Consider the following 26382-nt stretch of genomic DNA (forward strand, 5'->3'; position numbering starts at 1 on the left):
AAAATATTGGTGAAATGAACTAGTTTTGTGGCAAATAATGCGTTATATAGAGGCTGTGTGTCGCTGCCCCGTCTTTCGCATTATATGGATATATCGGCGCTACGCTGGATCTAATTTCGTCCGAACGACTCCAAATGACACCAAAGTTATCTGGTGAGTAAATGATCATATATTTTGCTAGAAAAAAGGTCCAGGTTGTAAAAAACGGTAGTTATCCTGTAAGCATACATGTTTAACAAGGTTGTAAATTAACTTCAGCTTAAAGGTGCAATACGTGAGAATCGGCCTCCTTGAATTCATATGAACAACCAATAGGGGGCAGCATATCACCAGAACAACTGCTAACTGTGTTCTTGTAATACAGTCAGAACTGTAGCTACTGTTAGCTTGTTAGCATGCTAACTTTCGTAGATATCTCTTCAACACAATACAGAGACGTCTTTGACACAATGTCAGAACTGTTGTTTCTTCACATTCTGCTGATAAATTTAGTTATTTTAATGTTTAAAACTATAATTCTCACATATTGCACCTTTTAAAAGGAAACCTCGTCACAGTACATGATGTTTAAAATTAAATTCATAGTTGTCTCTTTGTTACAATCATGAGGAAAGTCATTTCTCTCCTACAATCCTTTCTTACAACATCATACTCATCTCACAAAATGTTGTTGAAGCAGGCTTTAAGATGCATCTGACAGAACGTGTGGCTAAAGAACAAGAAGGAATGTCCATATTCTTTTATATTCTCAGGAGCAAAGATCATTTATTTAGCAAAGCTTGATAGAAACTTCAGATGTCAGGGAATAATTAGCCTGACAGCTGGAAACAAGGATGAACTAACCCTCCAATTTTTTTGTGCAGGGTTCATTTGTTGGACTTTGATTCTCGTATCTCTGATAATGGACGGGGAGGCATTCCTTTCCAACTTTATTACATGCTACAATCACTTTTTGTGGCTTAGGTGGTGCATTTTTGGCTGTGCAATCCACTTTATTCATTTTTGATTCAATGTCATACACATTCATAGATGAGGTGCTGATGCACAAGTTATCAGACACATACCGGCCATTTTTAGTGCAGATCTCCTTAACTTGATCCAGTGTGGCCTCGATGAAGGACTGCACTTTCTCCCTGCCGCAGAGATTCTCCTTGACCAGGTACCTGTGTAATGAGATCAGTGTTTTACTGCTTAAGTATTGACGTTTCAGTCCAACTTTTAGCTGTCACAGTGTTACATGCTCCTGCTGTTGATTATGGGTTTTTACAAATATGTAGCTAATTTCTCACTGGATGAGTTTTTAAATCTGTTTTTTTTTTTTTTTTTCATACAGAAAATAATATACATGAACCATAATGCATCACTGAAAGCAAAGTGTGAACATTCTCTCTGCTCACGCAAGAAGTAAATCCTGCCCATCCAAATATAAAATCAGGCAACGTACTCTACGATGCTACTCTAATCTAATACTACTCTGCTGCTGATTGGCTCGTACTCTTTGCCTTTGTTGGTTGGTTAGCTTCAGCATCAGGAGAGATGGTTGGTTACAGTGAAATGTTAGGGTAAGCCAATCAGAGGCAGGGTCTTACCTTCACAAAAGTAGACATTCTATCCAAGTCTAGCTGCAAGCAACTGTTGACTTCACTTATCCTCATCCAGTAACACTTGTGTAGTTCATCAATGAACATTATTTAAGTTGTAACAGATGTTTATAAACCTTTACAATTGCTTCATAATTGGTTTACAACTACTGTTTGTTAACAGTGAAATTGCTTTTAACTCAAGTTTAATATACTTCATGATGTTCCATAATCTTATGGGACAAATTGTTCTATAAATGGTCTGTGAGGTTATTTTGGTCCACACCACTGCTGGACTGGCCATCTGGCATACTGGGCATTAGCCCGATGTGCTAGCAGGTCTTTTGGGAAAACGACCTTTTATTTATTTTTTATTTTTATTTTTTATTTATTTATCTATTTATTTACTTTTGTTGACTGATTGGCCAATAAAACAGGTAGATCAGCCCATTATTCATGATAGACTGGGCTGGACCAATCACAGCCAAGGCCCTCTCCCCCTTGGGCCTCGCTGTCAATCAATCAATCAATCAATCAATCAATCAATCAATCAATCAATCAGTTAGTCATGCCATGGATAGCATGTTAAAATGGAGAAGAAACGCAAGGAAGCTGTGGAGAAATTGAGAAAAAGAAGAGACAAGACAATGACATTATGACTTTGTGAGTATATAATCCATGGAAATCTCTTTTATTTCCAGAATATCTGATCATCTGAATCTGTCATTTAATTTTAAATCTCGTCTCTCTCTCTCTCTACCATCTTTCAGAACCCCGTCAGGTCTGGTTCATCTTTGTTCAGCCACCTCTGATCACCACGGAGTCAGCTGAGAGTGAGTGAGTTAACGGGTTCACTTGTCCATAATACATACTACTCTGCTTTGTGGTGGTTTGGGGGAATTTCAATTTTTATTTTGTTTTGTTAAGGACAAAATGGTACAAAGAGTAGTTGTTGAATATTATCAAGCTGTCCAATATATGAAGATGTAGTTACGTACCAATCTACCTGCTGCCTGTCATTATTTCTACAATAGGTTGTTTAGCTGTTTGATGGCAATAAAGCAATAATTACTGGTTCTTTCAAGAGGAAATAATTCATCTAAACTTTTAACTTACTTTGCCCATTCATCTGCAGAATTTCTGTCAAATTTCGCCTGCAGGATGTGTCTCTTGACAAATGCGAAGTGTGAATCGCTCTTGCTCTCCTGCTGACAGGGCACCATTTTTTTCTTAACGACTAATTGGCCGAGGGTCATTTGGTGGCTGGAAGGAATCTCCTCTTGCGCCCCGTGAACGAGGGCGACAGTGAAGACCATGGCAGTCAGGAGAACGACGTTCATTATGTCTAGAGTGAGAAAAGAGATTTAGAGCTGATAAATGCGTTGTTCACAACAACATTAACATTAATAATGTGTCGGTACTTTACATGCAATTACTGCAAAAAAGGAGTGATGAATAAATCATTATCACACTGGCCTGAAACTTTTTAAGATGACAGGGTTTTTAATATTTTATATACAGTCTTTGGTCTTTGGCTTTTTTCAGATAACTGTGGTTTAATCTGGTGTGGTCCCATCAAAAGTGTTATTTCTTCATATCTGTAATACCACTGGTAAATAAGGATTGAAAAGCAGGCCTTATGATGAGGAAACTTTTCTAATAATTTTGACTGGGTTGCACCAACAATGATGAAATTAATTTAAGATCAGTTCTCATGCTCAACATAGTCTTACATTGTCCGCTTTCTATTAGCAGAAGTTTGTCAGTGACGATTCTTCGATAATAATAACGCTGCAGGGAAGAAGAGCATTTACAGCTGCTGCTTTCAATGCAAGTCACAGCCACGGATCAGCTGGCTGCCTTTAGACGTTATCCACTCACAACAAGTGCATCATCAGTTAAAGACACACGTTGAAACACGTGGTAATGGAGAATCCCCAGTTTTAGGCTGCGTAGCACCAACAAGGATTAAGTCTTAGGCCTGATTAAGTCATTTTTAACTTTGCATTATTTTGCAGCAAAAGAAAGATTAAATAAAAACCTCAATTAAGTTTTTACTCTTTACCTAGATTAATTTCATGTCTGTTGCACCAAAACTTTAAACTCCAATTTAAACTGTAGTAAAAGTTTAAACTAACAGTTGAGGAGGTTTTACTTATTAGATGGCTGTCTTTCTGAAATAGTATGAGCTAATCATGTTTTTCAAATAAAATTAAGGGCCAGAACCTCATCTCGAGATAGTCTCAAGATCCCAGTGTGTCAAACGTGGCCCTAAAAGAAATGCAGCTGGCTAACTTAGATTACCATAAACGTGCTGGCTCAACTTGACTCAGTCTGACGTTATCTGCCTCTTATTAGAGCGGAGTAACTAACTCAACATTAGTCTATAGTCTAACTCATTGCAGTTTACCACATATTTTAAATAAAAAAATAAATTAAAATTTATAAATAAAAACAATTGAGTCATTTTTGAATAAAAAGTAAATTATCCAAAAATAAAATTTAGACAGACTTAGAGAGATTTTCTCACCTTACTCTGTTGCTGTGTCAGTCTGGAGCCGATCGATACCAGCTGATGTTGAAGTCTCTGATAGAAGCCTGAAGTGAATGTCCCCTTTACATACCTCCTCTTGTCTCATGGACATCTGATCACAACCAAAGTTAGCAGCCAATTACAATACAGCAAAATTATGTGCTGTGTTGACAAAAAAACAACTATTTCTGCTGAATGAGAAAGCGCACGTTTCTTGATAGTAAGGTGTGAAACCATGGGGATGGGCTCACACGTGAAAAACACATACGCAGCAAGTCAGACATGATAAGATGCACCGTCAGGACAAACCAGGGCCGGTTAGGGACATGCAAGATTACCAAATCAGCTGTCCAATGTGTGTGCACTAACGTCTAACGTCGTGCTGATTAAAGAAGCAATATAATCGGCCTTCCTGAGGCTTGTTGAGTATCTGAGGCTTCAGCATTTGTGGGATTGATTTTAGTCTCAAAATGGCCAGTAAAAATAACTTTCTTCAGAAACTTGCGAGTCTATTTGTTCTTGTTCTGAAAAAAAGGCTATTCCATGCAAGAAAAAGCCAAGAAACTGAAGATCTCATACAACATTATACACTACTCCCCTCCAAGAACAGAGCAAATAGACTCTAACCCGTTCCTTTTCAAACATGTAATTAGAATAAATTGTTTTCATATGCACTATTCTTTTGTTGGTTTGTTTGTTTATGGTCTCCAATATAAATATATATATATATATATATATATATATATATATATATATATATATATATATATATATAAATAATTGTATAGAGTTGAATCAATCAATCAATGTTGAACCCAACACTTTTTACAGCCAGTTATAGTACAGCAAACGTGTGTAATGTCAATATGTTTACAAAAACAACAATTTCTGTTGAATGAGGGAGTGTACTTTTCTTGGTAACAAGGTGTGAAACCATGGGGATGGGCTCACACGTGAAAAACACATACGCAGCAAGTCAGACATGATAAGATGCAGCGTCAGGACAAACCAGGGCCGGTGTAAGGCCTTCCTGAGGCTAGTTGAGTATCTGAAGCTTCAGCATTTGTGGGTTTGGTTTTAGTCTAAAATGACCAGAAAAAAAAGGACTTTCTTCTGAAAGTCAACAGTCTATTCTTGTTCTGAGAAATGAAGGCCCCTGGTTACAACTTCTGATACATGATGAGGATTTTTTTCAACCTTACCAATAACTGATAATTACCTGCGTCTCATGGCCGATACAATAAGATAGCAGATCATTTTACAGGTTTATTTCAAAAAACGTTCATAAATCTTTCAAAGACTTAGTGAGCAAAGACGCATGATCTTTTCCACAGCTGTAATAGGATTAGTTGTGTTGAAACTCGTAGACGTTTTCCCCTCATCATCTGAATCCTTGTGGAACATGTTTTTGCAAATTGCAATTGTGTTGTCTCCCTCTGAAACTACAAAACATCCACACGGGGGAGAGTTCATGTTTGGGTCTCCATAGTCTACACTGCTTGGCGTCAATTGACGTCTGGAGCATAAAAACAGTGTGAAAATCAAACAGAAAAAGAAAAAAAAAGGTAACGAATACAATCCTGTTTATTAAATCAGCATATAACCCTGAGACTATGTGTTTTACTCGATATTGATTTATATGGTTGTGTTGTAAATTTGACAGGAGTAGTGTGTGTCATTAAGAAAGTCGAAATTGAGGAACCGTGCACGTGACCCTCTGTTGATCATGGTACAGTTTAAGGATATGAAACTGCTGATGGATGTGACCAAGGAGGCCGAGTGGACGCAGATGACTGAGAAACTGGGAACGACATCAGTCAAGACAAGACAACTAGGTCAACTGACCAGCAAAAGATCGGCTCATAGCGTGTGTGATCACTATTTAGCCTCTTATAAGCTCTTGTTCGTTGGAAAGGGGATATATCTGTGGCTCCCCTCAGTCGGCTTTAGAGAGAGAGCATCGATTGCAACGGGATTGTACTGCAGAGACTGAAAGGACTTTGAAGGATGGACACTTTTGTTCAGCGGCAGTTGGCAGGATCAACCCTGAGTTGAGAAGAAGATAGGGGCTCAGCTGTTGCTAGCGGTGCTTCGGGACAAATTCAAACCTCTCAGGGAATCTACAGTATGTTGCAGATTTTGGACATCTTTCGACTGCTTTTTTCTTCTCATCCAGCCTGTTCAACAACCAAGGAGGTTGTGAGTAGAACTGCATTTGAGAAGATAAGGAAGGAGTACGGTTGTGTGATTTTGCTGATGTGACATTGTGATATCTGATTGATTTGATTACTGCTGTAAGCTTCTGCATGAATAAATAAAGGAGCTTAAACTTTTATATAAAGCTTTTTTCAACTAAGGATTGAACCAGACTCCCTTAACAAATCGTGTCTTTGTAAAAGTTGTTGCGCAAGAATCAACTTAAGAAACTTTGCAAAACGGCTACAGCAAATTTTAGATCATTTAAGCCTTTCTGTAAATTCAGCATTAAATGCAATCCATTAAGTTGGGCCAGCCTGTCCGTTTTACTGTCTAAAGTGCGTCTTACCTCCCAACAGCTGTTTGAACACACTGTTCCAACCATTTACGCTAAATTTATAACAGAAGACAACGTTTTATTGAGGGGAGAAAGTCCCAAGACTCCCTTTAAAAACTGATCAATTTTGAGGCTTGTTGCATTAGGAGGAACTGTAGAAACTCTCCATCAGTAAGAGGGTTGCTTAAACAGAAAATGACGCTGACAGATAAAGGGAAGAAATAAAAGCTTAAGTTTCATCATTTCATGATCCTGTCATAGCATTGTGAGAGAAGTCAACGTGATTAAAAAAGCGAAATTGAGGAACCGTTCATCTTTAAGGAGGCCGAGCGGACAGAGATGGCGGAGAAATTAGGAAGTAGATGCATGAAAATGAGACAACTATATTGAAAGATCAGCAAATAATGGGCTCATTGTGGATGTGTTTCCAATTTTGTCTCTTTATAAACTTTTGTTTGTTACAAAGTTTACATTATATACCAGTAAAACATCTTGTTGATCCAGCAAGAAATATTAACTTTGGGGAAATAACTGTGATTAAGCTGAAGCATAACAGAACCGACTGAACATAGAAAACCAGTACAACAACTTTATGGACAAACATTTATGAACTCATTAAATAACAAAACATGAGATAAGACAAGACAATAAAACACTAGAGGGTTTTTCCCCTCAAGCTCCAGTCAGAAGTCAGCATTACAGTATCAGACACCAGAGGTGTCCTCAGCAGATCGCTGCTGCAGTCAGGCTGATAAACAGGTGTGAAGATAAATCCTTTCAAGTGATCTCTGAGCTCTCCTCTCATCAGTAAATGTTTTGTTTTTAAAAAATAGATTTAGAATATACACCCCAAATATAAAAAGGAAATGTAAAAAAAGCCATTATTATTGTTACTAAATCATTAAAAAAGACAACGTGTTTGAACCACTAGGTCTTCATCAGTTGTAGCAACAGCCAATCACATGACCCAGATAATAACATGACACGTGAAACAAAAAAAATAACATGAATTAAATTGATACCCATACAAACATTTGATATAATATTGCAACAGAAAAATTTAAGTTTACAGTATATTCTCATTGGGACGAGGATACTTTCATGTATCCGGTCTATGGATTCAAAAAGCTTTGGCCTCACCAAAGGTGACTACTTTTTTTTTTTTCACAGCAGAGATAATGAGAGGCTCTGAGTTTTTCCCATTTTGATGGGGATGTGGACTGAAATATGGGGAAATCTCACCCCCAAACGAACACTGAGTAAACGAGTAGATGTGAGATTGAGCCGTCACATCGTAGAAGGACACAAGGCCTTCATCATAATCCACAAACACTCCCACCTTCTGAGGTTTCCCTTTCAGGGAGAGGCTGACGGGGGGAGCTGTCAGGGCTGCGTACTTTTCACCTTTATAATGTACAGTTACCCAGTAACCATTATCAGGGGTCAGCGAGAGCTCCCCCTTGCGGTTTGCGTGGCGTCTTGCGACACCCAGGTCCCACCCGGTCTTGCGGGTGACTTCCACCTCCCAGTAGGACCTCCCAGACGTCAACCTGTTGAGCCCCAGGATGCTACCAAACATGTCAAACCTCCCTGGATCGACGGGAACTTTCTGGTCCTGATCTCCATCTTTCACTTCCTTTCCATCAGGAGAAAGAACAAGGTGTCTGTGTGCAGTGGTTGGGTCCAGCTTTACATCCACTGCAGTTGAACAGAGAATAAATAGAACGATGGAAACAGGACCATGGTGCACAACACAAACAGACCTTTCAGATGACGTCAAATGTCCTCGAAGCTTGATAATGTGGTCATTGTAAAAAACGATTATACCTTCCTTTGTGATGTCTTTATGTTAAAGGTGCAATATGTAAGAACCGACAACCTGTTGAAGTTATACTCAAAACAAATAGGGGGCAGCATATCACCAGCATCACCGCTAACTGCTACCAAATGTGCTAGATAGCTCAGTTAGCCTTGCAGCTAGCAAGTCTAGACTGGAGAGCTTGGAGGATTGGGGGACTGTTGGTGTTTATACCGCTAGCTCAGAAGCTTTGGACTGGGACGGGCTGTGGCGAGCTGGTAAGCTTGCTAACTTTAGTAGATATCTCTGCAACACAATAAATAGACGTAACTTCAAAATCGTTTACATGCTGTTGATTTGTAATGTTTTCAACAAAAATTCTTACATATTGCAGCTTTAAAAGTATCTATACAATATACAGTCTGATATTCAAGAATCAAAATTAGAACAATCGCCATTTTTTACTGTTAAAAAAAGTCACATTTTTAGAAATGAAAGAAACACACCTGCAAATGTAGTAGCCCTCTTCAGTTCTGTGGAAAAAAAAGAGAAATTATATTATAATACTTGGCTTTATATTAAATACGAAACTTGACAACATTAAGAAGAACTCACCGACAGAAGAGAGTTTTTCCAATTTCTGCTGAATCTTTTCCATCATGTTTGATGTTGTGCTTCTCAGTGTGCCGGGGGAGAATGAACCGTCGACCGTTACATTCCTCCAATCTCGAGATTCATCCACGCCCTTTAGAGGAGAAACCTGTGTGGGAACGTGTTAGAAGAAGAAGAAAACAAGTGGAATGGATTCTAATAATCAGTCACCTCACCTGTAAGTCTGGGTTCTGGTCCAGCTCATCAATGGTCTTTCTGAGTTTGTGGATTTCGTTTTGCAGCGTCTGGACCAGCTCTTGTGCTTCTCTCTCTACGCTGTGTTTCCTAAAAATACCAAACAAGATGTTGGTAAATTTTAAGAAATTGTGCGATACCATAACTTCCCCAGTAACCTCCCCAGGAAACTCATAGATAATCTGAGCCGCACATGACCGACCTCTCCTCCAGAGGTCGAAGGGCTTTCCGCCAAGCGTCCTCCACGACTCCCATCACCTCTCTGAACACACTGTTGATCTCCTGCGATTCAGCATCCAAGCTGCCCTGAAAGGAGTAACGGACAGTGAGGATTTTAAAGAAAGCCTTCATCAAAACCAGAATCAAAAACTTAAAAATCTGCTGCAGCTTACTGTGTTGGCTTTAACAGATGATCTGACTTCAGTCATCTTTTGTTCTCTCCACTGAATTTTCTGCTGTAAATCAGCCCTCGTCCTGTCTTGCCTTTCCTTGAATAAAGACTAATAATCATTGGTTAATATCAGTAAGCACACATGTCAAGGCACAGGCAGCGCCAGCGGCTATGCAAGACTGCAGATAGGGAAAGTAGTTATTAACAGCAAAGGTAACATGCTTAGTTTATGCTAACACCTGGGAATTAGATGTTGATGAAGGTTCTCAGTCATCCAGGTCATGGTAATTCTAAGTGCTGTATCGTAGGAAACTGGACGTGTTTCAGTTTCATGAAGCCATTTCACGTCTCATCCAAGAGGCTTCTTCAGTTCTAACTAACTGGACGGGAGTTGCAGGCTTTTAAACTCGGTTTGAGAATGTCCTTACAAAGTCGTTAAGTTAGGGTCAGGATCATTGCTAACTTAGTCGATGGTATTATCAAAATGATAGCAATCAGGAATTCCTGGACCCAAGAAGTCCATGTGCTGTACAGCATTGTAGAATAAACTGTTTAAAAAAGACATTTCTAACTTAGTCAACGGCAGCCATTTTGAATTTGGGGCTCTCATGAAGTTTGCCTTCATTTTCACAAGGGGTATGGGGGCTATATTACTTTTTTAACCTTCAAAGGTGACAAACCTCTGCTTCAAATGATCACGGAAATGCTGGAGCTGACCCAACTATTCAGGTTCTGCACCAAATTTCATGGCGATCCATTTGTTGTTGAGGTACCTCAGTCTGAACCAAAGTGCTGGACTGACTGACAGTAGACTGACACTTGATCCCTTGAGTCACAATGCCAGTTTTAGATAAAAACATGAATCTGTATTATGAAAAGTTTAGTACCTTGAGTAGTCTTTGAGCCTCCCTCTCTTTCTCCTTCTCTTCCTCATTTATTTGGACTACTGTATCCTGAGCTGTGGTCGTTGGGATATTCCAGACATGCCCCACCTAAAGGATGAAAGAAGTCAGTGTCAGCCGGACTTTGTGTTTCCCAACTGGTCAGATACTGTTGCTTTGAGATGGTGGCCAACCGACCTACCAACCCAAAGCAGTATTTGACGAACTGGGAATAAGACTCAACAATCAACTTTCTCACAAATTGGAAATTTAACGAAGAGGATTTCAGGATAGAAAGTGGATTCGCTCTCCAGCAGAACATTTAATCAAGTCAAGAACCTGTTGTATCTGCTGTGGCCCGGTGTTGAAATCAAGGGCTCGGCAAACTCTGGTGGCAGTTGGATAATACGGCTGCAGAGTTTGAAACACTGCAGAGAAAGAAGATTGGTGACTGTCAAATGAAGCTGCTTCGAATTGTTTCCTCTTGTTATTTCTGTTCTGGTCCTGTTATGAATTATAAAGAGCATACGTGAATTGTTTATCTCCCTCTCTGCAGGACTTCCTTGGCTGCCGAAGGTCTGCGTCAGTGACATCAGGGAAGGCTGTCAGAGAAAAGGGGAGGACTAGATTTTATGGGTTTTACTCAACAAAGCTTTGCCATCTTGTCCCAGTTACTCAATATTTACATGACACTTACGAATACAAATGCATTCACGCACAGAGTTGAGCGAGAACTCTGCTAAATACATTTCTAATAAATAATGAATATAGCAACAGCTGATAAACCCAAATCAATTTCAGGTTAGCCAAACTCACTCCCGGTTTAAGCACCACCCACATCCAGTTTAAGCTCCGCCCATTCCGAGGACAGATACAGATACATGATTTAGGATGGTTGAATAGATACAGATACTAACAATTGTGCACTCACTCAAACCAATATCATGTCTTATTTATGCTTAAAAATACCTTCGTCTTAACGGGAGTTCTGTTAATTGGTGCGTTGTCCTTTTGGAGAGTTTCTTCAAGTATATTTTTCCGTGTGTTCCGTTCACCATCTGAAATTAAAAAGGAAACATCCTTTATTTCAAGTATTTGCCATCTTTTGAAGCCGTAAAACCACTGAGAACCAAGTTATAATCAGTAGTTAAATGGGGCAAACTGAATTGTGGTTCAGTGTGCTGGGAAGTTATATCGAGTTAACATCAATACTGGAGTGAAAATACTGACTAGATTCTCCTTAAAGGGATAACACGCCTCAAAAATCAAAAACACATATTTTCCTCTTCCCATTAGGGCTATTTAGCCATCCAGATTGTTTTGATATGAGTTGCTGAGTTTTGGAAATATCGACTTTAGAGATGTCTGCCTTCTTTTGAATATAATGAAACCAGATGGCACTCAGCTAGCAAAAAAGTAAATGGTAAATGGGCTTGCATTTCTACAACACTTGTCACATTCACCCATTCACACACACACAGCGGAGGCTGCCATGCAAGGTGCCAACTGCTCATCAGGAGCACTTTGGGTTCAGTATCTGGCTCGAGGATACTTCGACATGCAGCCGGGGGAGCCAAGCTCAGAGGAAATATATGTATTTTTGAGTTTGGACTAAACCGCTCTTTAAATGCACTTCATCCTGTCTGTACAACAAGTATCATCTTTGCAAATCAGCACATCTTTGGTTGTGTAATACTCACAAGATTTGACTGAGGGGGTGGAGATATCAATCGGAGGCTCGTGTACTTTGATTGGAGGTCCCATGAAGGTCGGTTTAGGAACATAACTGTTGACTCGGGACTGTTCACTCTCAGGGATCCTCATCCCCTTTGGCGTGCACCCCATCTTCCCCTGGTGAACTCTCAGGCCATGGTAGGTCGTGACTTTGGACCAGCCGCAGTGGCAAACCTGGAGGCTCGTGTCTGACGTGGTGGTTATCTGCAGGGGTCAGATGCACATTTTTATCCATTTGCAAATGCAAATGCATTAACGCACAGAGCTGAGCGAGAACTCAGCTGAAACGAGTATCGGAGGTAAGGAAGATGACAAAGTGTGGCACCCTGTTAATATGCGGTCCCTCTTACTACCGGGACTCGAGATAGTCCGAAACTGCCATTCTGTCTACTAGATCAGTAAGTACACCCACCTCCTTAGTAATAAAACCTTGTGTTTTAATCTGCCTTTTCATTCCTCTGAGATCAGGATTTCTAGGTCAAATCACCAAGTTGCTAACGCTGTCTTTGGGACAGCAGCTCCAACCAATAGGAACGGAGAGGGAAAATTAAAAAGTTGTCTGATTCTGCTAAGTACATTTCTAATAAATAATGAATATAGGAACGGCTGATAACCCCAAATCAATTTTAGGTTAGCCAAACTCGCTTCTGGTTTAAGCACTACCCACATCCAGTTTAAGCTCCGCCCACTCCGAGAACAGATACAGATACATGATTTAGGATGGTTCAATAGATATAGATACAGCTCATTCGGAGGCTTGTTTACTTTGATTGGAGGTCCCGTGAAGGTCGGTTTAGGAATGTAACTGTTGATTCTGAACTGTTCACTCTCAGGGATCCTCATCCCCTTTGGCGTGCACCCCATCTTCCCCTGGTGAACTCTCAGGCCATGGTAGGTCGTGACCTTGGACCAGCCGCAGCAGCCGCAAACCTGGAGGCTCATGTCTGACGTGGTGGTGACCTGATCTGCAGGGGTCAGATGCACATTTTTATCCATTTTTAGCAACATATTTAGGAAAGCACTTACTCCACAGCTGTAGAGGCGACAATTGCTTGTCAGTAAGTTCAGGATTCAGGATTGTGTGTGAAAAGCATCAAATCAGAGTTTTTGGAGCGGAAAGAAATTATTTGCGACAGTTTCCACAGCAGGCTTTGAGTTAAAGGTTCAATGTCATAAGTTGCTTTCCCTGTGCACATTTAGTCACTTTTTGAGCAAATAATTAGAAAGGTGGGAAGTACACTCTTTTGAATATGAACATACTTTGTTTTGACTCCATGGAAAACATGTTGCGAGGTTTAATCTCCAGGGAAGGAGATTTTACAAAGAAATTAAAACCCAATTATAAGATGTTAAAGTTCACTTTTTCTTCTTAAATCTTGTGTAAAATGCCCATTTGCTGCTATTTAATTCTTTAAGTCATAGTTTAACCTTAATATCAGTGATGATTTATGACTACTGACAGATCTGTATGCAACATGGATATGTGGGACTCATATTAGACAGTGATTAGTCGCCCTCTAGTGGTATTGAGTACATGGTACAGTATCGACTACTTCCTGCTGCGAATTTGAATACACATGATTGAAACTGTGTGTACTGTATCGAAAAACTAGAAGAGGAAATAAACCTTAGAAAAAGAATGATAGAAATGATCATAAGGTTTATAGTTTAATTTAATCAAGCATAATATGGAAAACTATATTAAAACAATACATAGGAGTATGTTTAACTGTAGCATATAGGACTATATGAATATAGAAGAAAAACTAATAAATAGACATGAGATATAGTATAGGAATGATATGACATCATATAGAAAGACAGTTTGTTATATTATTGTACAATTGTAGTTCTGTTATATGTGGTAATAATAAAAACATATATAAAAACAATATATATACATATATTCCATATTATCTATCTATCTATCTATCTATCTATCTATCTATCTATCTATCTATCTATATATATATATATATATATATATATATACATATTGCCTGTATTCTTAATCTTAAAGAATAAGTTTGCCCAAAATGTAAAATATACCTTCAGTATCAGTAACTTATTCTTTTGATGGAAAGTTGGGTGAAGTCCACAAAATGTTTCTGGATCTTCACAGCAAAACAATGTTGCAGGATTCTCCTAAACAACTGAAGTAGATGGGGACCTGTTTTAAATAGTAAAATAAATATATAGATGAAAAATGGCTCCATACAGCTCCATGTAACCCAAGTCTCATGAAGATCCCAAATCGATTTGACAAAATGTTATTTACACCCGGTCTAAAGTGCGTGCATGAGCTGGATGTTTGTCAAATTTGTAGATAACATTTCTTTTAAATCAATTTGGGATTTTGCCAGACGAGCTGTATGGAGCCATTTTAAAACAAGTCCCCAGGAGAAAGCTGCAACGCTGTTTTTACTGTGAAGCTCCAGAAATGTTTTGTGTACTACGAAGCTTCACTCGACTTTCACATCAGCATGTAGATGAGTAGATAATGACTGAATTTTCTTTTTGGGATGAACTGCTCCTTTAAAAAAAGTACTACTGTCTGTGTTTGCACTTTGAACTGTCTGATACAACCATTGATTTTAATGACACTCAGACTGTTTGGACAGGAGTTAACATGAACTCACATGCAGTAGAACAAGTTGTGAAAATAATAGAGAGGAAACTTTTTTTTGTCTGACGGCCAATAAAGAGCAAGTTGAAAGTTTGCTTCACACACACACACACACACACACACACACACACACACACACACACACACACACACACACACACACTTTATTTAGCACACGCCCTGAAACCTCAGGTTAACAACAGTTACCTCTCTGTCAGGAAGTAGATGTATAGTACGATTTGTTTGTACTGTCAGTCATAGAGTGTCACTGTTACATAACCTACTACACTATAGGTAACATTGCTGACATGCTCTTATTGATAAAATATAAGTTAAGATAATCAGCTGACCTCAAATAACATTAAACTCTCTAAGAACGGAAACAATTTCTTACAAAGGCATTTTTTTTATATTATCTCCTCCTTCACCAGGGAAATAAATCATCTAACCTGTGTCCTGGTTTTTGTTATGTTGCCTTATAATTGTAGTCAACATCACAAAGAGCCTAAAAATAAAAATAAAGTAGATCTCCAGCAGCCTACCTGTCGCTGCCTCACCTCGGTGCTCCTCTGTGTGGTCTGTCTCTCCTGCAGTCTTTTTACCACTCCACCCTGAACTGTTTCAGTTTCGTTTCACACAAAACCATCCTGAGCTCTGCCAATATTTGCTCCACACAGACAGTAATTTGATCTTATTGAGCAACACCTTCCTGATGGAAGATGTCACAGTGTATTGTGTAAAAGTGTATTGAGTAATAATGCAATACTCTTGGTATTGAATACAGTATGTTAAATATGCTACCAGAACGGCGTACAATAGTACAGGGTCTAAGATTGTTTATCTGAAGTCATTTAATTTTCATGAATAACGTATGAGCTGAATGTATGGAAGGTGAATAGTGCCACTGTAAAATAAAATTAAAGGAGAGAGAACATTTTTTTATTTTAAATAGAAGCAATAATTACCAAATAAACAAATGTGATAATGAAAAGATGAGAGAAATAACAAGTAATGAATAATAAAAGATAAATAAAGAAATACATACTTTTTTTTCTTTTACAAAATATGCATGTTAGCTAGTGCATGAATATAGGGGAGTAATAATAGTGCTTGCAGCAGTGCTGGTGAGTAGTAAAACACATGTTATCAATATTATTCCAATAGAGAATAATAACAACAATAATAATAATAGTAATGATAATAGTAAAAGTATCATAAGTCAAACTGAAGGGGAGAGTAAATTAAAATAGAAGCAAAAATTACCACAACAAACAAATGTAACAATGAAAAGGAAAAAATAATCGATTACTATTGTTATTGTATCATCGCCACCACTATGAGTGAATTAAGGACTAGTAAAATAAAGAAATAGATACTAGACAATAGATTTTTTTTTCAAAGGAAGAAATATATATGAAATATATGATTTTTGCAGTGACAATAGGGGGAGAATGAGTTATAGTTAATAAGGTTACATCTTGACCACTTAGAATAACACTCCCATTATCTCCACTTTCTCCACAGGTTAACATAAATTTAACATACACGTACATCCCATAATTAATGGTCCATACATCAACCTTTGTCAGAACACATATACACAGGAAAGGTTACACAGAAAGGTCACAAAAATACTCTTCAGGATGAACTCCTTGGACTGCTTGAATTTCTTGGACAAGAGTCTGTTGTCTTAGCTATGTTACGTTTTTCAACCCTCTCTATCACACATAGTCTGCAACCATAAAGCTGTCACAGGACATAAACCATGGGAGGCCCATAGACACAATGTTTTCACTCTCAACACATCTTCTATACTTGTTAAGTTTCATATGCAAGAATATCATATCAAAATAACAAAGGGACATTAGAGAATTTCCCTCACACATCCAATACAGTTTTGATAAGTGGGTTGAAATTGAGGCGCACAAGCTCTGACAGCTAACTAAACTTTGACCAGTTGCCCTAAATCTCCCTCATGTGAAAGCCAGACCTCCTGACAGCCATACTCTTAGCCGGCTGATAATATCCTTGCTTCATTTCCCACTGACTCTTCCAGTAGGCCTGCTCGCTCTCTGGGATCCTTCTTCCCTTCGGAGTGCATCCCGTCTTCCCCTGGTGAGTTCTCAGGTCTTGGTAAGTCGTCACTTTGGACCAGCCGCAGTGGCAATACCGAAGCCATCTGTCTGAGTTGTAGTCTGTTTGAAACATAATTGAAGAGGTGATTTTAATCTTTAGCTGAAAATAAAACTGATAAATAATGTTAGCTTTGAAAGGAACAGTTAATCGAAAAATGAGAATTCAGTCATTATCTGTTCGCCCCTATGCCACTGAAAAGTCCGGTGAAGATTTATAGTCCGCAAAACCTTTCCGAAACTTCACAGCAAAACAGTGCTGCAGCATTCTGTTTAAAAAATCTTGTTTAAAAACGTTAAAAAACAACCAGACCGGTGTAATGAAGTGGTTACCTCCATGGCTGAGAAATGAAGCCGATGCAGAAGTACCAAAAACTGCAGTTCCTCGGATGGCCACTTGAGGCTTTTGGTTTCCAAAAAGGGTGCAAATAATGCTTCACAAATCAATTTGGGATCTCAGGGGTTCATGAGAATTGGGTCACGCAGGATTTCTTCAAGTTGTTTTTTTACGATTTAAAACAAGTCTCCGTCTACTTCTGTTGTTTAGGTTCTCCTAAACTGCTGCAATGCTGTTTTTCTGTAAAAGTCCAGTAATGTTTTGTCGACTACAAAACTTCACCTGACCCTCTATCTGCGGGGGGCTGAGTGGATAATGACTGAATTTCCTTTTTGTTTGTGGCAATAAGAGGATTGAACATACTGTGTGTGCAAAACTCACCAGTCTCGTTAAAGTTGTAGTCGTGCAGCCAGAGGTTGTATGGTAAGTCCTCATTCTCCTCACTGTAATACTGGTCACGCTCTTCAACCCTCACCGCCGGCTGATAATTTCTTTGCTTCATTTCCCACTGCCTCTTCCAGTAGGCCTGCTCGCTCTCTGGGATCCTTATTCCCTTCGGAGTGCATCCCTTCTTCCCCTGGTGAGTTCTCAGGCCTTGGTAAGTCGTCACTTTGTGCCAGCCGCAGTGGCAATACCGAAGCCATCTGTCTGGATCGTAGTCTGTTTGAAGCATAATTGAAGAGGTGATTTTAATCTCACACATTTTTGGAAGATTTAAAACCTTTAGGTGAAAATAAAACTGAATACTTAAGTTGTTTTTTGGCAATAAGAGGAAATAACATAATGCGTAATCAGGCATTATTTGTGCAAAACTCACCAATGTAGTCATCCAGACAAGGGTCATTTTGATTGTATGGATATCCACCATTCCCCCTCCCGTAATAATGCTGGTCACGCTCTTCAACCCTCACACCCTTCCAAGTGCATCCCTTCTTCCCCTGGTGAGTTCTCAGGCCTTGGTAAGTCGTCACTTTGGACCAGCCGCAGTGGCAATCCCGACGGCATCTGTCTGAATAGTCGTCTGTTTGACACATAATTGAAGAGATGATTTTAATCTGATCCATTTTTTGGAAGAATTTAAACCTTTAGGCGAAAATAAAAATAAACAGTAAAGTTGTTTGTGGCAATATGAGGAAAGAACATAATGCGTGATCAGGTATATTTGTGCAAAACCCACCAGTGTAGTCAGAGGTGTAGTCATCCAGATAGAGGCCCGTTTGATTGTATTCCCATCCACCATTCCCCCTCATGTAGTAATGCTCTTCAACCCTCTCACCCTGCGGTGTGCGATTCGTCACCTTGGCCCAGCCGCCGCGGTAAACGCAGTGGCCCATGTCTGGTGTTTGTCTGCACAAAACACATTACAACACATGTTGCTCTACAGAGAATGCAGCGGCTCTTCATTTTCTCTTGCATCAGGTAGCACGTGCTAGCTGAGGTGAAAAGTTGCACTTCACTCGATCCGTTAAGAGGCAGGTGCTCGTAATAATAAAGTTTGACCATACATACACGTGGTATATCATGCTTCAAAACTACTGCTACTGATCAGGATGGCGTTGCACTATGGTGTCATGGTGTTGCTCACAGTGTGACTGTTTCTTATATGTTTGAGTCTTGAAAGAGTGCACTGTTGGACATAAATTAATGGGTGTTTGCGTGTGTGTATCCGTTCATACCTTCATATTGTATTTATGTATTTATCTTGAGTTTTTTTTCTTATCTGTTCACACTCTTTTAATGTATTTCATGTATTTTATTTTATGAGGCATTGGCAGCTGGACAAACTGCTTTTTCTCTATCATTTCACTCAACCTGGATAATTGGACTGCAATGTAGAAACTGATTGAATATTACAGTTTTGGATTATTGAACAGATTAATCGACAATGTATACAAACGTTCGCTGCAGGCCTACACTGCAGCAGTCCCATTGTTTAAGACTTGCTATCTTCTTTTGTTTTGGGCTGACTGTCAAAATCCCTGTGGACTGATTGCAGTGGATTCAGATCACCTGTGCGCAGGGTGGGGAGACTGACTCCCTGACTAATTAATGAGTGGAAGCAGCCTGGGGCATTGCCCTCCCAGCCAATCAGAGCTTGACGACAGCCTTTTGGGAAGGCTTAAAGTAAGAGAGGTGGGGAACGGCACCCAGGTTGGACTCTTATGTACTTTTACATTCCCAATTCACTATTTATTTTTTCTCCACTTTGTTTATTAGATTTCACAATTGAAAAAGAAATATTACACAAAAGAAAAGAAAAACATTGCACAACATTTGTTATTTCGTGATTTGGACATAAAAAAGTTGTGATCTCAAAAAAACATATAAAATTGAACTCGTTATCACCGGAAAATGGAAGAAATTGTTTGAACCCATGACTGTATGGAGCTTCCATATTTTTGTGCTTATTAACAGACATAACTAATGAATGGGCTAATTAACCTACTTTTATATTTGTATAAGCTAATTGTGAAACCTTTCATACTATTTGAGATAACATTTTCATGCTTGCACACAGAGATTAATGCTTGTACAATTAAGGCACTGTTCTGCATGCAATAACAGGAAGTCTCAGTGCTTGACCCATAATTCACCCACACATAACACATATGTTTGGGTGTGTCTTGCTTATCTATAAAACTTGTTTTTGTCAGTTAAAACCAGATGCACTTACAGGAAACGCACTCTATACAGAGACAGTTCAGTTCCTAACACCAATAGCTTGTACTCTCTGAGTTTGGTTACTTAAAAAAAACAGGTACTTTCCTCAGAATACATCATCAGCTCTTAGTGACTCAGCTCTTTTTAAAAACAAGTTTACCTCTGAATATATCACATTAGCTTTGATCATTCTTCGTACTGCATTTTAAAAAAAAATTATGTTTCAATTAGAGTCTTTAACATCTCAGTGCTTATTACCAGTTGTCATTAACCACTAACTACTTACTTATGGTTATATGGTTATAATACACTACAGTTTAGCGAGGACATTTGTTCTGTGTATTCTGATAGAAACAATAGACTATTATTGTGCAGTCCTTTATAAACTCTTGCATGATAAAAACCAGACGTTTGCGACTATATTTAGCGTGTTAGATATCGAGGCCTTTTCCTCGGCCAGCTCTCAAAACCGAAGAGGAGGGAGAGTTCCGGGCTAAGACAGTAGTGTGAACTTTTGACACTGACTTTAAAAGCTTGTAATCTGTACTCGATGTTAATTAATATTAAAAAGACGAAGAGAAATGTTTTTCTTACCGTGTGGTCTTCCTCTGTGCTCTGTGGACAAGTTCCTCTCTGCCACTCAGATGTGTAATTTAACTTTTTCTGCCTCAGTTTCACTTCCCAAAAAATGTGCCCATCCCCCTTTCCTCCCGACTGCCCTGAACTACTCACTGCACTGCTATTGTCAGCTTGTTCGTTTATTTGAGAGAAGACACACTACGACGTACCGTTTTATCATTTATTTAGAATTGTATCATTAAACAAAAGCTTGATCAAGGACCTTCTCTGTTTGACAAACCACAGTCAGCTGTTACTCTGCAACCCATCGCCCAGAAAAAGATACATATTTCCCTTTACAGATGTAACTTCTCATTGGTTAGACAGGTGGGGAGGAGCTGTGCTTTTTAACCTAGCTCACCCTTCGTTGGTGCACGGGCTGGTCCCAGCCCCTTGGCAACACGATTCCTCCAATCCGCGAAGACCTTGCCGCTGTTGAGAGACTACTAGTTTGAGTTCCTCTGACGACAGGCTTTTGCAGATCTAAACATTGGCTTCATCTCTAACCACAGGCTGATACTTGTCACCCCAAGGTCACCATGTGAACACACAAACTTGTTATCTAGACAAAGGCAGTTAACATGTTAACCCTGCATACAATGGGGCCCATGCTTGCTCCACACACATCTATCACCGTACAGTACAACTCGTGATAATGCAGTTGAATAGTGCATAGTGATTTTATTAATACACAATAGTGCAAATTAATATATCTTAACAGTATCAGTTCAGTCGAGACATGTTGTGACCGCAATGCTGTTCAAATGGTGGATTAACAAAGTCACAGACATTTTAGAAAGAAGAAACAAACCAGCTGTAATTTGAAGAGATCACTTTTAATTAGATTTTGAAATAAAAAAGTAAAAAAAATACAAAAGTAACAGCATATTTTGAAAACAATCAGGCTCCATCCTATGCAAACACACACACAGACACACATACACTTTTTTTAATACCGAGAGGACATAAGCTGATTTTCCCCCATTATCTTTATAACCAGCAACCAAGAGTAGGGTTAAAATCTACCAACTTGCCAAGAAATTAACATTTTACATATTGCACATCCTACACGGAGCAGCAACAATTAATTGATTAGTTATCTGTTAAAATAATGACTAACGATTTTAATAATCAGTTTGCAAGGAAGCTATTTCTGCCAGTGAAAGAAAAAACATTAATGAAAACTTAGACTTGTTAAAAAAAAAATCCATTTGGAAAATCATAATTGTGAGATAAACAGATGAAATAAAAACAAAACTATGAAATAAAAGTCATAATGGTGAGATAAAAAGCCAAAATGACGAGATAAAAAGTCATAATTACAATGTAAAAAGTCATAATATGGGACATGATTGTTGAATTGTTGATTTTCTCCCTCCACATCCTACCAAACACAACTTTTGAACTGCCAAAATTTGATACCCTCTCATCCACAAACTCAAACACATTCTTTATGACATGTCCATGTCCTGCTCGCATTGTTTCACAGCAGAAATAATCAAAGGATCAGTGTTTTTCTCATCTTGTTTTCCGTGCGGACTGAAATAAGGGAAGATCTTGGCATTGAACGAACACTCAGTGAACGAGTAGATGTGAGACCGAGTTGTCACATCGTAGAAGGACACAAGACCTTCATCGTAATCCACGAACACGCCAACCTTCTTAGGTTTCTCTTTCAGGGAAAGACGAACTGGCGGAGCTGTCAGGGCTGCGTACTTTTTATCCTCATAATGTACAATAACCCAGTAACCATTATCTGGGTTGAGGGAGAGTGGCCCTTTGCGGTTTGCGTCGTCTCTTGCTACACCAACATCCCATCCGGTCTTGTTGCTGACCTCCACCTCCCAGTAGGACTTCCCAGAGGTCAACTTGTTGAGCCCCAGGACGCTGGCAAACAGATCAAACCTCTCCGGACCATTATCTCCTTCCTTGTCCTCTCCTCCGTCCTTAACTTCCTTACCGTCATCAGAGAGAACAAGGTGTTTGTGCGCAGTGGTTGGATCCAGCTTAACATCCACTGTTGGTTACAGGTTGAAATTATTACAAGATCTGAACACAAAAGTCTGCTATTTGAAAGACATCATCAGGAAGAAGCAGATTATTTCACATACCAGTAAACTTTGGAACCCTTTGAAGTTCTGTGAAGTGAAGAAAATGGATTTAGATCAGTTAAGTCAACATTAGCTGTGATGTAGTGTTGTTGTACTCAAGTTTTCCACTCAGGGATCAATAAATTGTTTCCAACTCTGAGATCCATCTTGGTCTCAACTGGGTCTCGCCCTGCTTTGGTCTTTCTCTCGTCTTGGTCTCAACCCCTCAAAGTCTTGGTCATGAGCTGGTCTCGGTTTAGATGGACTTAACGACAACACTGGACAGAACTCTTACCAATGGAGGTCAGCTTCTCCAGTTCCTGTTGAATTTCTTCCAGCAAAGCGGTTGTGGTTCGTCTCATGGTGCCAAAAGTCAGTGACGTGTCAAACTCTACCTCTGTCCAGTCTTTAACGTTGTCCATGTCTTGAAGACTTGGGTAACTCTAAAGCAGGGAAAAAGATAAAGAAATTGATCAAAAAGGCAACACGGCTCTTCATCTGTTAAAAATCATCTGAAAATTGGTGCTGTCCTCTCACCTGCAGGAAATGGATGTGATCCTCAAGCGCAGCGATATCATCCAACTCAGAGATGGTCTTCCCAAGCCTGCTGATCTCGGCTTCCAACTCCTCTATGAGGTCCTTTGCCTCTTTCTCCACAGCCTGCCTCCTGTCCTTCAGTGGCTGATGAGCAATTGCATGGGCTTTCTCCACGATGTGAACCACAGCTGCGAATACGGTCTCAATATCCCACCACTCATTCTCCATCTGCTCCTGAAATTGGAAGACAAGCAAGCATTATCCATTTGGTATTGACCTCCTTTTTTCTGTCTCATTAGGGGCACACAGAACTAGATGGTATTTTACTTAAATTACGACAAACAGCGACTTTATTGAAAATGATCTTTTAAATTGACAAACATCTTATTTGTAGTTCATGGCACAATTCAAGCGGGATTTTTGACTTTGACAGACTGGACTGGTCTCTCTTGAAGCTTACCGTGCAGCTCTTAAGAGATGCATTAATCTCATCCACCTGTTTTCTTCTCTTCTTAACTTTCTCTTGCAGCTCTGTCTTGGTGCTTTCCAGCTTAGCCTGTAGTAAACATAAAAAGCAAGTCAGTATCCCAGCTTCAAACAATCTCATTTTCATCCACACGATGTGCGATCTTTATACAGTACACATTGATCTTGTTATTTGTGTGTGTTTGCAAATCTAACAATGTTTCCCTTATTTTACAAAGGATTCAGGTAAATATACAACACTGTATGACTAAAATCAAGAAGTTAATTCACCTTCTTCTTCTTCCATGCATCCTCAGTTGAAACAACCTCCTCCTGACCTTCATCCATACAGCTTACACAAATGCATGTCTCCTTCTTCTTACTGTACAGCTCCAAGGGGCGTCCATGCTGCAGACAAGCCCTCTCATCCAAGTTCTCCACAGGTCCCACCAACTTGTGGCCCTTCAGCCTTTTAGTTGATGAATGATTCTCCAGGTGGGTCGGACAATACGAGGCAAGACACACGAGGCAGGACTTCGTAGCCTTCAGCTTTCGCTCTGTGCAAATGTCACAGGCCACCTCGCCGGGCGCTCCAGTGTACTCATTCTCTTGGGCCTTCATCATCTGTTCGACAATGGTTCTCAGGACGATGTTCACGTTTGGAGTTTTGCTTTGATGCTCCTTGCATAGGGGGCAATTACTGACATTTAACCTAAAGCTGCGGTCCAGGCAGTCCTTACAAAAGGAGTGGCCACATCCTGTAGTGACAGGATCCACAAATGGCTCCATGCAGATGGAGCATGTTAGATGCTTCTCCAGCGTGCAGGTCTCTCCGGGTGATACTTGAGCTGAGGCCATATCTGCTGAGAGAGAGAGAGAGAGAGAGAGAGAGAGAGCACCATGAGGTTACTCATGGAAGTTCTAAGTGTACTGCAGACATGTTTGCCTTTCACTCAAATATTTGTCTAAATGTTCAACAAATAACTGATTTCGTGCAACAACAGCAGCACAAGTACACAAGAATAATAGTCAGTGAACTGAATAAGAGACGTTCTAAGAGAGGAGGTGGACCACTCAAAGCATTCTGAATATAAAAGTCAGTTAAGCCAGAGATGGCAAGCCCAGCCTCATCAAAAAAATGACATATAGGTCGACTGTGAAAACAGCTTATTAAGACTCATATTTACGTTTCTTTTTTAGGTGGAAATCTGGTGAACTAGAACAAAGAGCAACAAGTCCTGGAGGAGGTTGGTCGGGGTGGATGATTGACTTTCATCCAGGAGACTGCTGTTCATATCCAGTATAAGACCATAAGTCAAGTTCACGTATGTGATTTTTAAATTTCAGAACCTTTTCCATTCAGGATTCTGTTCTTTGAGTGAGGAAAATGTTTTCAACTACAGTACAATATGTTTTCAAAACAGCCACTATGCCATGTCCAATTTGAAAATTACAAGTAAAGATGAGTGAATTAATATCAGCACCCCTGCCTTCACATAAATGTTTAACCCCTGTTGCATCTTCAAGAGACAATGCTGTTGTACACATGCTGTATCTGGATAGTAATCTAATCATTAAAAGAGACTCCACTGACAGCAGAGCTCAGGACACAGGTTTACAACATGGAAAAATAAATACTCTGAGGTATTGCACCAGCTGGATAATTCAGCCTTGGGCGTGTGTGTGTGGGTGTGGGTGTGTGTGTGTGTGTGTGTGTGTGTGTGTGTGGGTGTGTGTGTGTGTGTGTGTGTGTGTGTGTGTGTTATATCCCAATAGCAGAAAGTTACGAAGCGTCGAGACTTAAGGAACAAACATTTCCCCGAATAATCAGATAGATAAAAACCCTGAAACACCACATGTGATAACAGTGGGGTTTGATTAAGCATACTTTAAAATCAGGTGCTGCACACTATGATAGAAGAGGAGCTACTGCTATTAACAGGTGGTCAGCAGATGGTAAAAATGATCAAACACTTCATTCCCATTACCCGAAACAGATTCATGAAAAGTAATATGATGAGAAAACACTTAAATGTGGAGTATGATATTACCTTTCAGCGATTGAAATGCTCCTTATCTCACAGGCTTCTGTCTCTCTCTCCCTCTCCCTCTCCCTCTCTGTTTCCCTCCCTCTCCTCCCACCTAGTGTGTGTCCTTCCTCTGGGCCTTCCTCCCTCTGTTAAGTTTCATTTCTGGTCAAAACCTCTGCCAGCCACTTCCTTGTAAAAGACATGTCAGCATGCAAATGCGTAAGCAAATCATCTGTTTGTGCGCTGCAGGGTGTGTTGAACGTTGCGCAAGTTTGCACAGATCCAAGGGTGGAGGGGGGTTTTAGATTCATGACTAAAAGTATCGAAACCACTACTGTGTACATAGGAGTCCTGCATTCAAAGTCTTATCTAAGTATCAAAGGAAAATAACTCATTATGCAGTAAAATGGAGTGGAAGTATAAAGTTGCAAGTATAAATACATCAAACTCGTAAATCGTACTTGAATAAATGTAAATTCTACACTCGAACACGCCACAGATCAAATATTGAACTTGCCAACCGGTTTAACGAGAAACTCACTGTGGTTGTGCCAATCTGTCTATTGCTCAATGTTGATGTTTGACCTGCA

The 26382-nt window shown here is 39.6% G+C and overlaps 3 protein-coding genes and 1 long non-coding RNA gene across 4 annotated transcripts; all 4 read right to left on the reverse strand.

Annotated features, from left to right (window-relative positions):
* Positions 1-227: 227 nt before the first annotated feature.
* Positions 228-4188, reverse strand: LOC311251197. Its single transcript, XR_014621368.1, has 3 exons — positions 4111-4188; positions 2697-2925; positions 228-1163 (listed from the first exon to the last, which is right to left on the reverse strand). It is a non-coding gene; the product is annotated as an uncharacterized lncRNA (long non-coding RNA).
* A 3261-nt stretch (positions 4189-7449) lies between these two features.
* Positions 7450-13248, reverse strand: LOC311251076 (uncharacterized protein). Its single transcript, XM_084343354.1, has 12 exons — positions 13062-13248; positions 12263-12500; positions 11532-11620; positions 11092-11164; positions 10902-10990; positions 10569-10673; positions 9683-9778; positions 9493-9596; positions 9272-9380; positions 9060-9204; positions 8951-8977; positions 7450-8344 (listed from the first exon to the last, which is right to left on the reverse strand). The coding sequence occupies exons 1-12, from the start codon at positions 13236-13238 to the stop codon at positions 7767-7769; spliced, it is 1830 nt and encodes a 609-aa protein (XP_084199480.1). The 5' UTR covers positions 13239-13248; the 3' UTR covers positions 7450-7766.
* A 2602-nt stretch (positions 13249-15850) lies between these two features.
* Positions 15851-20921, reverse strand: LOC311251089 (uncharacterized protein). The gene is made up of 5 exons (XM_084343369.1): positions 20647-20921; positions 18569-18738; positions 18209-18412; positions 17773-18051; positions 15851-17117 (listed from the first exon to the last, which is right to left on the reverse strand). Exons 2-5 carry the CDS (start codon positions 18723-18725, stop codon positions 16885-16887), a joined length of 873 nt encoding a protein of 290 aa, XP_084199495.1. The 5' UTR covers positions 18726-18738; positions 20647-20921; the 3' UTR covers positions 15851-16884.
* Positions 20922-21570: 649 nt separating this feature from the next.
* LOC311251080 (E3 ubiquitin-protein ligase TRIM21-like) lies at positions 21571-25874 on the reverse strand. The gene is made up of 7 exons (XM_084343358.1): positions 25814-25874; positions 24054-24622; positions 23758-23853; positions 23298-23531; positions 23056-23203; positions 22782-22808; positions 21571-22687 (listed from the first exon to the last, which is right to left on the reverse strand). Exons 2-7 carry the CDS (start codon positions 24618-24620, stop codon positions 22122-22124), a joined length of 1638 nt encoding a protein of 545 aa, XP_084199484.1. The 5' UTR covers positions 24621-24622; positions 25814-25874; the 3' UTR covers positions 21571-22121.
* Between the last annotated feature and the right edge of the window lie 508 nt (positions 25875-26382).

This window comes from Pagrus pagrus, assembly GCF_965226575.1.
Source record: "Pagrus pagrus genome assembly, chromosome: 22".
In the NCBI taxonomy this organism is placed as follows: domain Eukaryota; kingdom Metazoa; phylum Chordata; class Actinopteri; order Spariformes; family Sparidae; genus Pagrus; species Pagrus pagrus.

Bases quoted from the DNA above. Each gene is read 5' to 3' on its own strand.
- LOC311251076 (XM_084343354.1), bottom strand. From the start codon at position 13,238: ATGAGCCTCCAGGTTTGCGGCTGCTGCGGCTGGTCCAAGGTCACGACC. The intron at 12,501-13,061 runs GTAAACAAGCCT...TGACCCCTGCAG, and splicing joins TCACGGGACCTCCAATCAAA to ATAACCACCACGTCAGACAC. The intron at 11,621-12,262 runs GTGAGTATTACA...TTTTAATTTCAG, and splicing joins CACCCCCTCAGTCAAATCTT to ATGGTGAACGGAACACACGG.
- LOC311251080 (XM_084343358.1), bottom strand. From the start codon at position 24,620: ATGGCCTCAGCTCAAGTATCACCCGGAGAGACCTGCACGCTGGAGAAG. The intron at 23,854-24,053 runs GTGAATTAACTT...TGTTTACTACAG, and splicing joins ATGCATGGAAGAAGAAGAAG to GCTAAGCTGGAAAGCACCAA. The intron at 23,532-23,757 runs GTAAGCTTCAAG...TTCCAATTTCAG, and splicing joins CATCTCTTAAGAGCTGCACG to GAGCAGATGGAGAATGAGTG.
- LOC311251089 (XM_084343369.1), bottom strand. From the start codon at position 18,725: ATGGGCCACTGCGTTTACCGCGGCGGCTGGGCCAAGGTGACGAATCGC. The intron at 18,052-18,208 runs GTGAGTTTTGCA...TGCTTCAAACAG, and splicing joins TTGTCTGGATGACTACATTG to ACTACGATCCAGACAGATGG. The intron at 17,118-17,772 runs GTGAGTTTTGCA...TGTTTCAAACAG, and splicing joins CTACAACTTTAACGAGACTG to ACTACAACTCAGACAGATGG.